Below are 11444 nucleotides of genomic sequence, written 5' to 3'. Positions count from 1 at the left end.
CCCCCCGCCCACCTCCCTAGCCTCCAGGAAGGGGCACAGTCCTGCTGACTGACACCTGATATTAGTCCAACGAGGCATGCGTCACACTGCTGACGTACGGGACTACAAAATAATCGATTTGTGTTATGTAAGCTTCTAAATGTGCGCTGATTTGCTGTGGCAGCAACAGAGAACTAATGCAGAAAAGCCTGAGGGGAACGAATTCAGGAGAGAAACTGTGCTTCTGAGGAGCTTTGACGGGAGCACAGAAATGCTAAGGAACCTGGAGGGTTCACAGGAGAATCTTCTTTCTAGGAGCAATTACGGCTTGGTTATAGGTTGATGAGAATGGTCCAGGGGAAGTGAAAATGGACGATGACCCCAGAGAGGAAATAACCATCGGTTGATGGCTTTGAATGGCAGCGCGAAACACTCTGGAAGCAGGAGAGGAAGCCAGCTGCGTGAGGACAGGGGATTCTGCGTTGGTCGGCGACGTCTCTCCTGTGTTAGCATCTATCTTCTCTATAAAATAGGAACCGAGGCCTTTGGTGGAGAGAGGGGAAAGGAGAGAATGGCTGGAGGTTTAAAAAAAGAGAAGGTGTGAAATAACTGCATGAAACACAAGGGTTTAGAGGTTTAAGAAATTCTTTACAGTTTGGGATTATCCACCTCTCGACTTCAAAACAAAGAAAAAAATTCTAAAAACATGTCTAGCACCATGTGGCACCAATCCTCTTCAAACTCGACGTAGGAAGGACTATAAAGAGTATGATGAGAAAACGCTAGGACACACACAATGAAATCTCTGGCTAATCCTCCTTTCCCAGTTGAAAGTGAGCACTTCATTTGGTATCGCGATTGAGCAGAAGGAATAATCTAGCAGATGACAGTGCTATTACATCAAACTTTTACATTTTGACTGATAATATTTTCCATCTACATCCCAGACATTCATTCTGTGAAAACGATTGATATTGTGCTTCAGCTTCTACTGAGGCCAAATATTGACTTTAACGTACACTATTTTGTCCAAAATAAGTACTCGGTACACCCTTGAACAGAGTGTATATAATCGCCTGATGCCAAAAAGTTCACATTAGCCATGGAAGGACCCTTATACACAGCCAAGGTCACCTTACAGAAAAGGAAACTGAGTCTGGGAAAGTTGCATGGCAGCTCCCGATGGCACAGTTGGTAAACAACAGGCAGAGGACAGAACTAAGAACTCCAGATGTGCAGGCCAATGTCCTCCCCACTGCCTGTCATCTGCGCTGACGCTCAATCTTTTTCCTGCTAAAAAACAATCTAAATAGTGTCTGTAATGACGACTAGTCATTACTAGTCAATCTAAATAGTGTCTGTAATGCCATAGTCTCCAAAGCAGCCCCTTAGGCCCACCGTGATTTGCATGTATTGACAAATGGCAATTCATGACCTTTCCTGCCCATCCAATGTCCACAGAGGTCATTTAAACTTTGCCTCTAAAAAGACTGAAGGTAAAGGAAGCAAAGTCTGTTTCCAAAGATCACAAACTTAAATCCCATGTGAAGACACACATGTAAAGCTAAGGATACTGAATTTCAAAGACTTTGGAATAAAAGAGCTTATAAACCCTAAAGAGACATTAAGCAGAAATCCCTAAGCAGCTCCAGAGAATAAAAACGTCGGGGGCGGGAGGGGAAGAGAGGTTGTGGAACCAGAGAACCCTTCCATCACCTGTCTGTGAGTGGAGTTATGACAAGCCTGTCAGTGCAGCCTAAAAACTCATTCTGGTATATGAAAGCCACATCTGTGATGCGAATCATCATCTTGTCAGAATCTTCGTTGAAATAAAATCTGCACTGTTTCAGCCACTCGAAGTCTGTAGGGCTCTTGATATGCATTTGACACTGAAATGCAAAAGGTATATGTTAAAACTGGGGTAAGAGCCACTTATTAAACGTGCACATTACATTCACGTAGACCATAACGTGAAGTAAATGGAAGTCGGGGAACCCCAGCTACTACGAGATGTCAGCTACATCGCCATCCAACCCATTCGTCTGCTGGTCAGCAAACGAAGCTACTTTAGAAGATGTGGGTACAGGAAAATGCAAGAGAATCCTCTAATTACACTCCCCAATTTAAACAGCATGATATATTTTAATAGTAAGATATCTGTTTCTTAAATTTTACCCTTAAATGCCCAATACCACAGTCCTAACCATGAAATACAGTCTATAAAAAGCAGGTTTTGGAGTTCTAAGACAGAACTGAACAATTTCATGAGGAAAAAGGCATCTCTTGTGATTATGACAAAGTACACCGTTGGGTTTTTTTTAATCCATAAATTATGTTTCCTACGATTTGCAGTGGGCCAAATTTTCTAACACCTAATTGCAGGTTATTGCCCAGCAATACTTTTGTCTGAATTTTTTTAACCGAATTTTAAGCCACATTAATCATTTTTCTTTGACAAGTAAGAAATCTAAAATTACCCCGGGCCTTGTATTTCTCTAAGGGGCAAAGAATGTGCTTCACTCTTAAGAGGGGAGATTAGCACACCACAGCTTGCAGGTGCCACCTCTGTTTCCATTACATCAGAACCGGTCTTTCATAATCATGTTTACATAATGGGGTGAGACACGATCCAGAAAATTATTATGAAAATAAGAGCTTCCTGCCTCTTATCTAATGTCCTACGTTATAGCAGAGGACAAATTTCATTTCTTTTCATATTTTCTATCTTCTATAGCCACAAAACTCTTTTCTCCCCTGTTCTCTTTTTAAAGGCAAAGATCTGCATGACACCTGAATGTCACAAACTGTATTAGAAAAGACCATTTGCACTTAATGACATAAGATGTAGCAAAACTTGTTAAAGATGCGATTTATCAAAAGGCTTAAAGGAAGCAATAAGAGGCTCTACTAGCAATATTACTTATTAATTCTGTAGCAGGAAACTGTTAATCTTCGACTAATAACTAAAAGGAACACAAGACAAGTGAAAGCTTTTCAGGATGCTACATGACATTTTAGCATTAAAAGTAATCACATAAAAAATTTTAAAATAAAGTCTAATTGCTTCGATAGCATCTTAGCAGAGATTATCCGAATACGACTGAATTTTCAGCCAAGGACTGAAAAGAGAATCTGACAAATGAGCTCTCATCATGAGAAGATGACTCTTTGCCTGAATTTAACCTTTTCTTTGAATTCATTCAAACTAATTCCAGTGGGTAAATATAGATAACGGCTAGTGTCTGTTTTTCTTTATACGCCACAGCATTTATAGAGCATTTACCAGGTCATCAAAGATATCCCTTTGGTGCACGTGAATAGTGATCAAAGTCTCATATTTGACTCGTTCGATGGAACTCAGATCCTTGGTTGTGATGTCTATTAAGGTATTTAGCAGCTCCAGGAAGGACTGATTGGTTTTCTGCATGATTTTTTTATCAAACTTGGCATTTCTAAGGGCTTCTTCTGAATCCCGTGTCCATATCATTTGAATTCCTAATAATCCAACCTTATGGAAATGAAAAAAACTTCATGGATATACTTAGCAGAAAATTACAATGTAGTGAACAGTGATTATTATACAAATATGTCATCCTCGGTTACATCAGCTTGATATGCTGAATCAGAACCTATGAAAACTCTTCATATCATTCAACTGGCAATTAGATATGTACAGCCTCATGATATAGCTACAACATTTTTCTTATAATTTTAAGTCATTTATTATTTAAATCATATTTCTCCCCAGATAAATTTTAGGTTACTGGCAGGGAAAGAATATGTCTTAAACCTGCTTTCCCCAAACTAATATAGCGTTTGCCCAGAGTAGATACTTACAAGATCTTTCCTGATCACAATAACTAAGAAAAGATTGTTTTCTATATTTTAATGCTGAAATCGATTTCTCATTTTTCTGGTAAAGCATAGACTTGGTACATTTTTATGATTTATGTACTAAAGAAATTTAGTAGGAAAAAACTTTTCAAGAAAATACATCAAATCTGTCTATAATATGAGGTGAATATGTGGCCACAAGAGTGTTAAGTGAAAGTAAGATAGTTCTGACAGTTTTAATTAAAAAAAGAATGTGCATGTACACACACACACACACATACACACACACACACACATTTCTACATAAAACCAAGTAATCTGTAACTGATATCTTTATGCTTATCTGTATTTAAGAAACCTTTATGAAAATCTTAATATCGGCCCAGAGTTAAATGTAGCCAGTTGTATAGTTTACAATAGACAATGTACAAGCTCTAAAATGAGTATTCTGTAAAAAAAATAATAATAATAAATACTTTCCAATTTCAATACACTGACCTGAGCGGGGAAGGAAGAAAGAAATTCAATCAGTTGGAAACCAGTCTCTTGAATATTTTCAGCTGCCTGGCGAATCACATGATGTAATGAGGACTGAGATTCCTCCAAGAGAGAATTAAGCCAAACTTCCACATTGCCCTCTGCCATCACAGGTTTATCCAACTCAATTGTCTCACCCTCTCGAGAGGAAATTGACAGAATACGATCATAGATCTATGTTAGAAGCCAAAAAAAAAAACATAGCTATATTCACATAAATTCCTCCATTGCCCTCTTGTTAAAGTTATCCGTCCCGTAGAAGTTAAACTACAGATTATAGAAGTTAAAATATGATATAAAATCAATTTCAAAACAGTAAAAAAAGGAGTTACTCATGAAACCTAAAAGAGAATAATAAATCAATTCCAGACAGTCTCTATGGAGAGGGGAAAACTTATTTTCTAAAAGAAATATTCGATACAAATGTGGTGGTGAAAAAATCTCTAAACTTTCCCCACATGAAAGAGAATCCTTTAAGAGCCAGTCATCCACATCACAGGCTGACGTTGGCATGACCTGGCCGATATGATCAATGCAAACATCTTACAAGGTAATACCAATTCTGTACTAAACACTGTGCTCTTTACAGGATCTTGGTTACACAGACCATTTTCTAATTCACATCCAGCTCTGATCTGGTCATTTCACTTCAATTTCCATGCAGTATGGCATAACGAAAATAGCATGGTATTTGAGGTTCTAAAATACAGGTTCGAATGGTGCTTTGCCCATTCATTGACCACGCAGTGTTGGAGGACACAGTCCTGAGACTAAATTTCTTGCCTAAAATTAGTCATTAAAAATCATGCCTGCCCTACTTCCCTACCCGCCTCACAGGCTGTTCACGTCAATTAAACAAAAATGCAAACGATACGGTAAATGCGAATGTGTGTTGTTTTTGTTCTTTAGTAAGAGAAATTTTGTTCCCTGAGTCTCAGATTTAGAAGGAATCCTAAATCTCAGATTTAGAACTGTATTAATAAAGGCAATGAGTCACAAATTTCAGGACCTCTCATTTACATGGACCTTTTCCAAGGGTCTACACATAAATTTATATTGACTATTTTATAAGATTTTTATAGGACCCAAAAAACCAGGATCTGCCACTGGTTGTAGATACCTTACGGCAGGAACAATAATAAAAATCAATGCTATTTTAAGAAGTAATCGCTATGAACAAAGGCTAAAAATGAGGACGTTTCAATTATCTTCAATGTACAATGAGAGACGTTTCACTCCGGGACCAAGAAGTCCTAGCGCCACAGCAGGATTTGAGTAAAACGTCAGAAAGAACTCCCTGGGTGAGTCCAGTGCCCCTTTTACACTGATTTTAAACCATCTCCAGACCCCCATACTGTCTTCCCTTCCTCTCCACCCACCTCCTTCGTCAAGGCTTTGTTGTGGCAGCTCAGCCCTTCCCATCCTGACTTTGCCATCCCTTCCGACGCTGGCTGCCACGCCCACGTCTCTTTCACCTACACTGAGCCAGAGAATCTTTCTGAAATACAAATATGATCACTGCCCTGCTTCGAAACCATCTGTATCTTTCGCCACATTCGCGATGACGCAGAATTCCACAGTGTGATACACTTGGCCTTCTGGAATCTGGTCCATGCCTCTTTGTCCCCCGTCTCCTATGGCTCATCAATCCCTATTATGTGTTACACTGTGTCCCCCGCAACACCGCAAAATATATGTTGAAGCCCGAAGCCCCAGATCCTGTGCATTGTGATCAGGATGAGGACCAAGATGATGGTGGGCCCTAATCCAATGACTGGAAGAAGATAATTTAGACACAGAGACACGGACGCACAGGGAGAACGTCACGTGAAGCACCAGAGGGGAGCTGGACACATTGTCAAACTGGTCGTGTCACTTTCCCAAGGAATTTCGGGTGAAGGGATGGATTCGACAACAACTTTTGGCAACTGTGCAAATGTGGTCTCCTTCACGTTGAATGACCACTTTGGGGTCTCATATAACTCCATGATTCTAGAAACTTGTTGGGGGTGTTAAAAAAAAGTTTCAGTCGAGCATGATGAAAAACAGGGAACACCAACGTGCCAAAAACTTCTGAAACCTGATTAAAACAGTCAAATCCCAGTGGCAATTCTGTTTAGGCAAGGCACTATTTATGGGCCTGGGTTCGTTTTATTGAATTTCTGAACAGTTAACTCGGCATGTAAAACCATGAATGCCCCCTACGATGCTTTCCTAATCATAAACTATTTGTTATTTAAATCTACACTCTGGATAGTAAGAAATCACATAGTTCTGAAGGTAAATCGGACTCAAAAGTTTTTTAGTCACCGGCTGAGAGTCAATAGGCAGGGAAGTAATCCTTTAGAAGCACAACACAGGAGAGACATTCGATAAAGACATTTGATCCTCAGATACGGTCATGGCTGGCCAGCGGTTAGAATAGGCAAACCTTTTCGTGGAACTTGACGGTTTTAATGTTGTCAAACACATTCAGCAAATGAGCTTGTATAGTGTGCGTGTCCGATGCCTGCCCCAGAATCTCCAGAAGGGCAGGGTCCGAGACGAAGAAGAACCGGGGAAAGCAAAGCCGTTTTTTCTCCAAGTATCTACGTGGGGAGGAAAAAGATAAGCGTTCTAAACACGCAAAGCAGGACTCTCTAAAAATAATCTAAATGGGAAAACGGGGAGTGTTTTTGAGGTAATTATATTTCCCCACGTACTATTCGATGGTTTTTTGTTTGTTTCTTTTGTTACTACTTTTGCCGAGAAGCATTCCATATTCTGATGGAGCAACTTTTCTTTTCCAGAATTGTTGGGAGAATTTCTTCACTTTTCATAAGTGTAATGTATACACTTGACTTAATCTGAAAACTCTTGTACTTTCTTTGTAGTACAAGGAAAAATACAAATGGGTTTTTTGTTTGTTTGTTTGTTTTTATTTGCAGTCGCAGTGTTGTGTCAGATAAAGGCTACATCTCACTTGTGGAATTGTGTCTTTAAAAACCCAACGAGTCCATCGCTGAAGCAGAAGCAACATCCAGCTACGAATGAGCTACGTGAAAGGGCTCCGTTCTCCGCCAGGAGGTACCAACACCGACCTGCCCTGCTTTCGGCTGTACTTTTGTTTCTATATCTGCTTAATTTTATGGTGATTCTTTATGTCATGGATTTTTTTATTTCCTTTGTTATTCTCATACCTCTATCTCTGTAATGTTTTGTTTTAGCTTTTTACATTCCTTACCTTAAATATGCTAATTTTATCATTTTAAATATCCCAATATACATATATATATACACACACACACATATATGCCTTACTGCTAAATTATACACCTGAAACTTAAAACTTTCTGGATTTCATTAATTAATGTCACAATAAAATTTTTTTTAATTTAAAAAATAATAAAAGTAAAATATCAAATCATTGTTATATATCTGAAACTAATATAATATTATGTCAATTATACCTCAATTGAAAAATAAAAATTAAATAAAAGCATGTGTAGATAACTGTTTTTACAACATTACTATTTAATGTATTTCTACTTACATGATTTTATTTTGATTAGCCAAAGGGGAAAAAAAGAAATATATTTATTACTCTCACAATTCACCCAGCCTCTGTAAACATAAGAGTGTGTGTATGTCTGTGTGTCTATGTATATTGATAGATGTATTAGACTCTCATTTCTGTATAATCTTGACTGTTTGTGTAACTACACACTGTTCATATTGTTCTTGGTTGACTATAATGAAATATTTTGGTTCTTCAGATGTTTATACAAAAAAGTTATCAGAAAAATAGGTGTATTAATTTTTAAAAGCAAGGACCATAGGAGAACGTTTTTACAAGATCTTGTTTAAGTGATGGAAGATGTCTTAAGTCCTATAATCCCAATATCTGATAAATCTAGTAAATGCTTAGAGAGATTAGAAGGCTTCAAATTATCAAGTTTTATCCATGCAACAGCGTTAGTCATGAGTTAAGTCTCAGCCAAAGGACACCGACTTGGCTAATGCTGTCTGGTCTCTCTGATCCCGTCCACCTCTAGGATGCTGAGAGCCTTCGCAGAGCCAGCACGCTTACCCAGTAAGAGATTTCTGGCATATTTCCAACTGGTCCAGCAAGTGTGGTAATAGCTGCCCCATGGTCTCATCTCCGACACAACACTGCACCACATTTGGCATTTCATGCGCCCGGTTCATGATCTTCACCCAGGATTTATCGATATTGGAAAAGCGCTTGGCTTCCTATGAGGACGAGGTAACAAAGCACATTGGATACGTCTGCAGTCTCAAGAACAGAGCGTCTCACACACCTCCTGCTGGGGGCAGGTTTCTAACTGGTCTGGACACCCCGGCTATACCTGCCTAGAATGCCGCATGCGTTCTAGTTCAAGTCTCCCTGGGCCTTTTGCAACGTATCACCCCATTCTTAAATAAGAATCTTCAGCTCAACTCTGATACCCCCATCATGTTAACTAAAAACAGGAAATAGATATAAAAATAATAATTCAATACGAGACAATCTGGGGAGAAAAAAAACACTCTCAATTGTTTTTACCAGTTATCTCTAAATGAAGCGAATTTTATGTTTTTCAAGTTTCCTGTGGTGGGCTTTGAATTGCTTATGTATTTAGAAAATAATCATTTAAAATAAGATATAAACTTAATTTCAGTATAACCTTAATATTGCAAAATTTTTTAAATAGATTTTTTTCAGGAAAAATGGAAAATGCACAGATTAATTTGAGAGAGTAAGTAGAAATAACTTTTATTTTCTTCCTTAAAACTTTCTGTATTTCGGCAACAAGCATACACTCTTGAATGTGAAAACAAGAACCCCCACTTAACTCCTTCAATACTGTATGTCCAAGTTTCCATTAAGTCTAATTTGAGATTCTTCCCCACCCATCAAGAAGAAAAATATGACCAAAGAGAAAAGCAAACTTAAATTCAAATTCAGCGTATGGATGAATTTCACTGGTAGCCAAAAAAATAAATCGGCTGATGGATCTGTCCTCTATAATTAAACTGAAAACCAGCCAAAAAGAAAACTAGGACACTTAAGTGAAGAGAATGTTCAATATAATCATGCCTCTAAAACTCAACAACATTGTTAAAATGTTATATTTTTGCAATTTAAGGTAATTGAATAAGAATCCTTGAGATTTGGTAAAAAAAAAAAAAAAAAAACGTTTTTTAAAAATATCTCAAGATACACTCCACATACACCTAGTGAGATGATTACAATTTGATGAGAAAAACATCCTCAACATCTTGAGAAGAGGCCTTTTTTGTTTGGGAGCTTTTTTCCTGCAGATTTCCACCCCTCAATTTTCCAGCGCAGTTATAATTGGGTATGTTGTATAGTGTGAGTTATTTTAAACTGTCAGTAGTAGAAGAGCAAATTATCCTACTATTGTCAAGATAACTACTCCATAATTCTACACTCTTCCAGATTTTACCTTCAAATCATCTGAAGACATATATCAATTATGCAGGCATTCATTCTTCGTTGGTTTTTTTTTTTTTAACCCTCCACTCCCTATGAAATCTCACAGTTTTGTAGCGTTCTGACTCTGATTTTCACGCCCCTTCTTTCCCATAGTTACTCTCTTTGAAAAACGGTTCAACAGCAATCACAAAAGATTGGGCAAGGGCTGGCTCAAGAGAGGTCAAAATATCATTACATTTTAAAGGAGTTATTCGGTTATTCGATAGTTCTCTATGTTAAAAACCTGACGATATCATAAAGAAAATTCTAAAACCTTGGGAAGCTGCTTGGCAATGTCTCCTCCCACAAAGACGGCTTCTAAGTAAATCCACAAGTTTTGCACCATCATCCAGTTCTCAATGATGTCTGTTGAGTTGGAAAGTAACTGCACCCATTTCTGAATCTGGGCTTTGAACGGCATATTGTACCTAAAACAAGAAATATGTTCAGCATTTAGGTTTTTTTGAGGTTTCATTTTTATTGTTGTTGTTTTCAAACTAAAAAGATTTTTTTTCATCCTAATTTTTACCTATTTCTTTACAACCTTGATTATGTCACTGACTTTTAAAATGATGCTACCAAGTGATTCACTCATCACCATTTGTTGGGCATTGTCAGACTTTCTCCCTTTTGATCAAGACAATGAAGAAGTGGGAGACATGTCACCTAAGGAACGGACCGGGCATTAGATTTGACTCCACCCAGCTGCCACACTGGCAGAATTCTGGTCATGGTTGCTACTGACAACAGAGTAACACTCTCCAGCATGAGTTTCTGAGTCCATTCCATGGCATCCCTGGTTTTTCTTATCATATGGAGCAATGACAGAGCCATTGGCGGAGGCCAAACACTAATTCCATTTTCAAATATGATTTTTGGAATCTCTCTTCAGCCTCCCCTCTTCTAGGTCTCCTTCCTACTTCCTATTCACTCATGTCCAACCTCCTCACGTTTGTAGGTGTTACGTGTGTGAGAAGGCGTATGCATCTACGTGTATACCGACGATCCACGTTTCCACCTCTCCCACAGTTAATCTATCTTCCCTTTTTTCCTCCTGAGGCAGAAACCGACTGTGGTCTCCCAATGTCTTTTTCTCCTTCTTCTTTAGATAGAGATGCCCATTTCTGGATATATAGCTGTCCAGTTAAAATACTGAATTTCCCAGCCTCCTTTGCAGTGGTCCCAGGACCCAGTTCCACATCAATAGTTCTCTGCCTTAGCTGCACATTGGAATCATCTGGCAAACCTGAAAAACCTCTGATGTCTGCCTCAGTCCCACCTCCAAGACTCTGATTCAGTCAGTCTGGGATGTGGCCCAGCGGGTGGGGTTTTTGAAGTTGCCCAGGTGTGTCTAGCGTGTCCCCAAGGCTGAGAGCCACACTTCTAGATGAAAGGAAAGCGTCAGCATCAGCTATAAGGGGGAGTGTGGAGGAGGAGGCACACACCTAGAAAAAGAGTGAAGAGTGAGCCAGACAAAGCTTGGGTGGGTCCCTGGTGATATGGTGGAGCCCCCAATCCAACCTGAACTATCGACCTTGGAGCTCCTTTTACCTGAGAGAGACATAAGCTTCAGTCTTGTTTAAGTGATGTCATATGTGGCGCTTCTGTTATTTGC

General features: G+C 38.8%; 1 protein-coding gene across 1 annotated transcript in view; it reads right to left on the bottom strand.

The window, feature by feature from the left end:
- The window catches only part of DNAH5 (dynein axonemal heavy chain 5), a 249328-nt gene that overhangs the window by 114430 nt on the left and 123454 nt on the right, over positions 1-11444 (bottom strand). Inside the window, exons 36-41 of the mRNA XM_025043546.1 lie at positions 10104-10257; positions 8420-8583; positions 6782-6938; positions 4312-4524; positions 3263-3487; positions 1696-1868 (exon numbers count right to left, since the gene is read on the bottom strand). Of these exons, the coding sequence (XP_024899314.1) occupies positions 1696-1868; positions 3263-3487; positions 4312-4524; positions 6782-6938; positions 8420-8583; positions 10104-10257 (1086 nt within the window). The remainder of the gene's footprint in view (positions 1-1695; positions 1869-3262; positions 3488-4311; positions 4525-6781; positions 6939-8419; positions 8584-10103; positions 10258-11444) is intronic.

The sequence above is a fragment of the Pteropus alecto genome, unplaced genomic scaffold (assembly GCF_000325575.1).
Source record: "Pteropus alecto unplaced genomic scaffold, ASM32557v1 scaffold152, whole genome shotgun sequence".
Lineage (NCBI taxonomy): Eukaryota > Metazoa > Chordata > Mammalia > Chiroptera > Pteropodidae > Pteropus > Pteropus alecto.
This window is presented reverse-complemented; position numbering and strand designations above follow the sequence as displayed.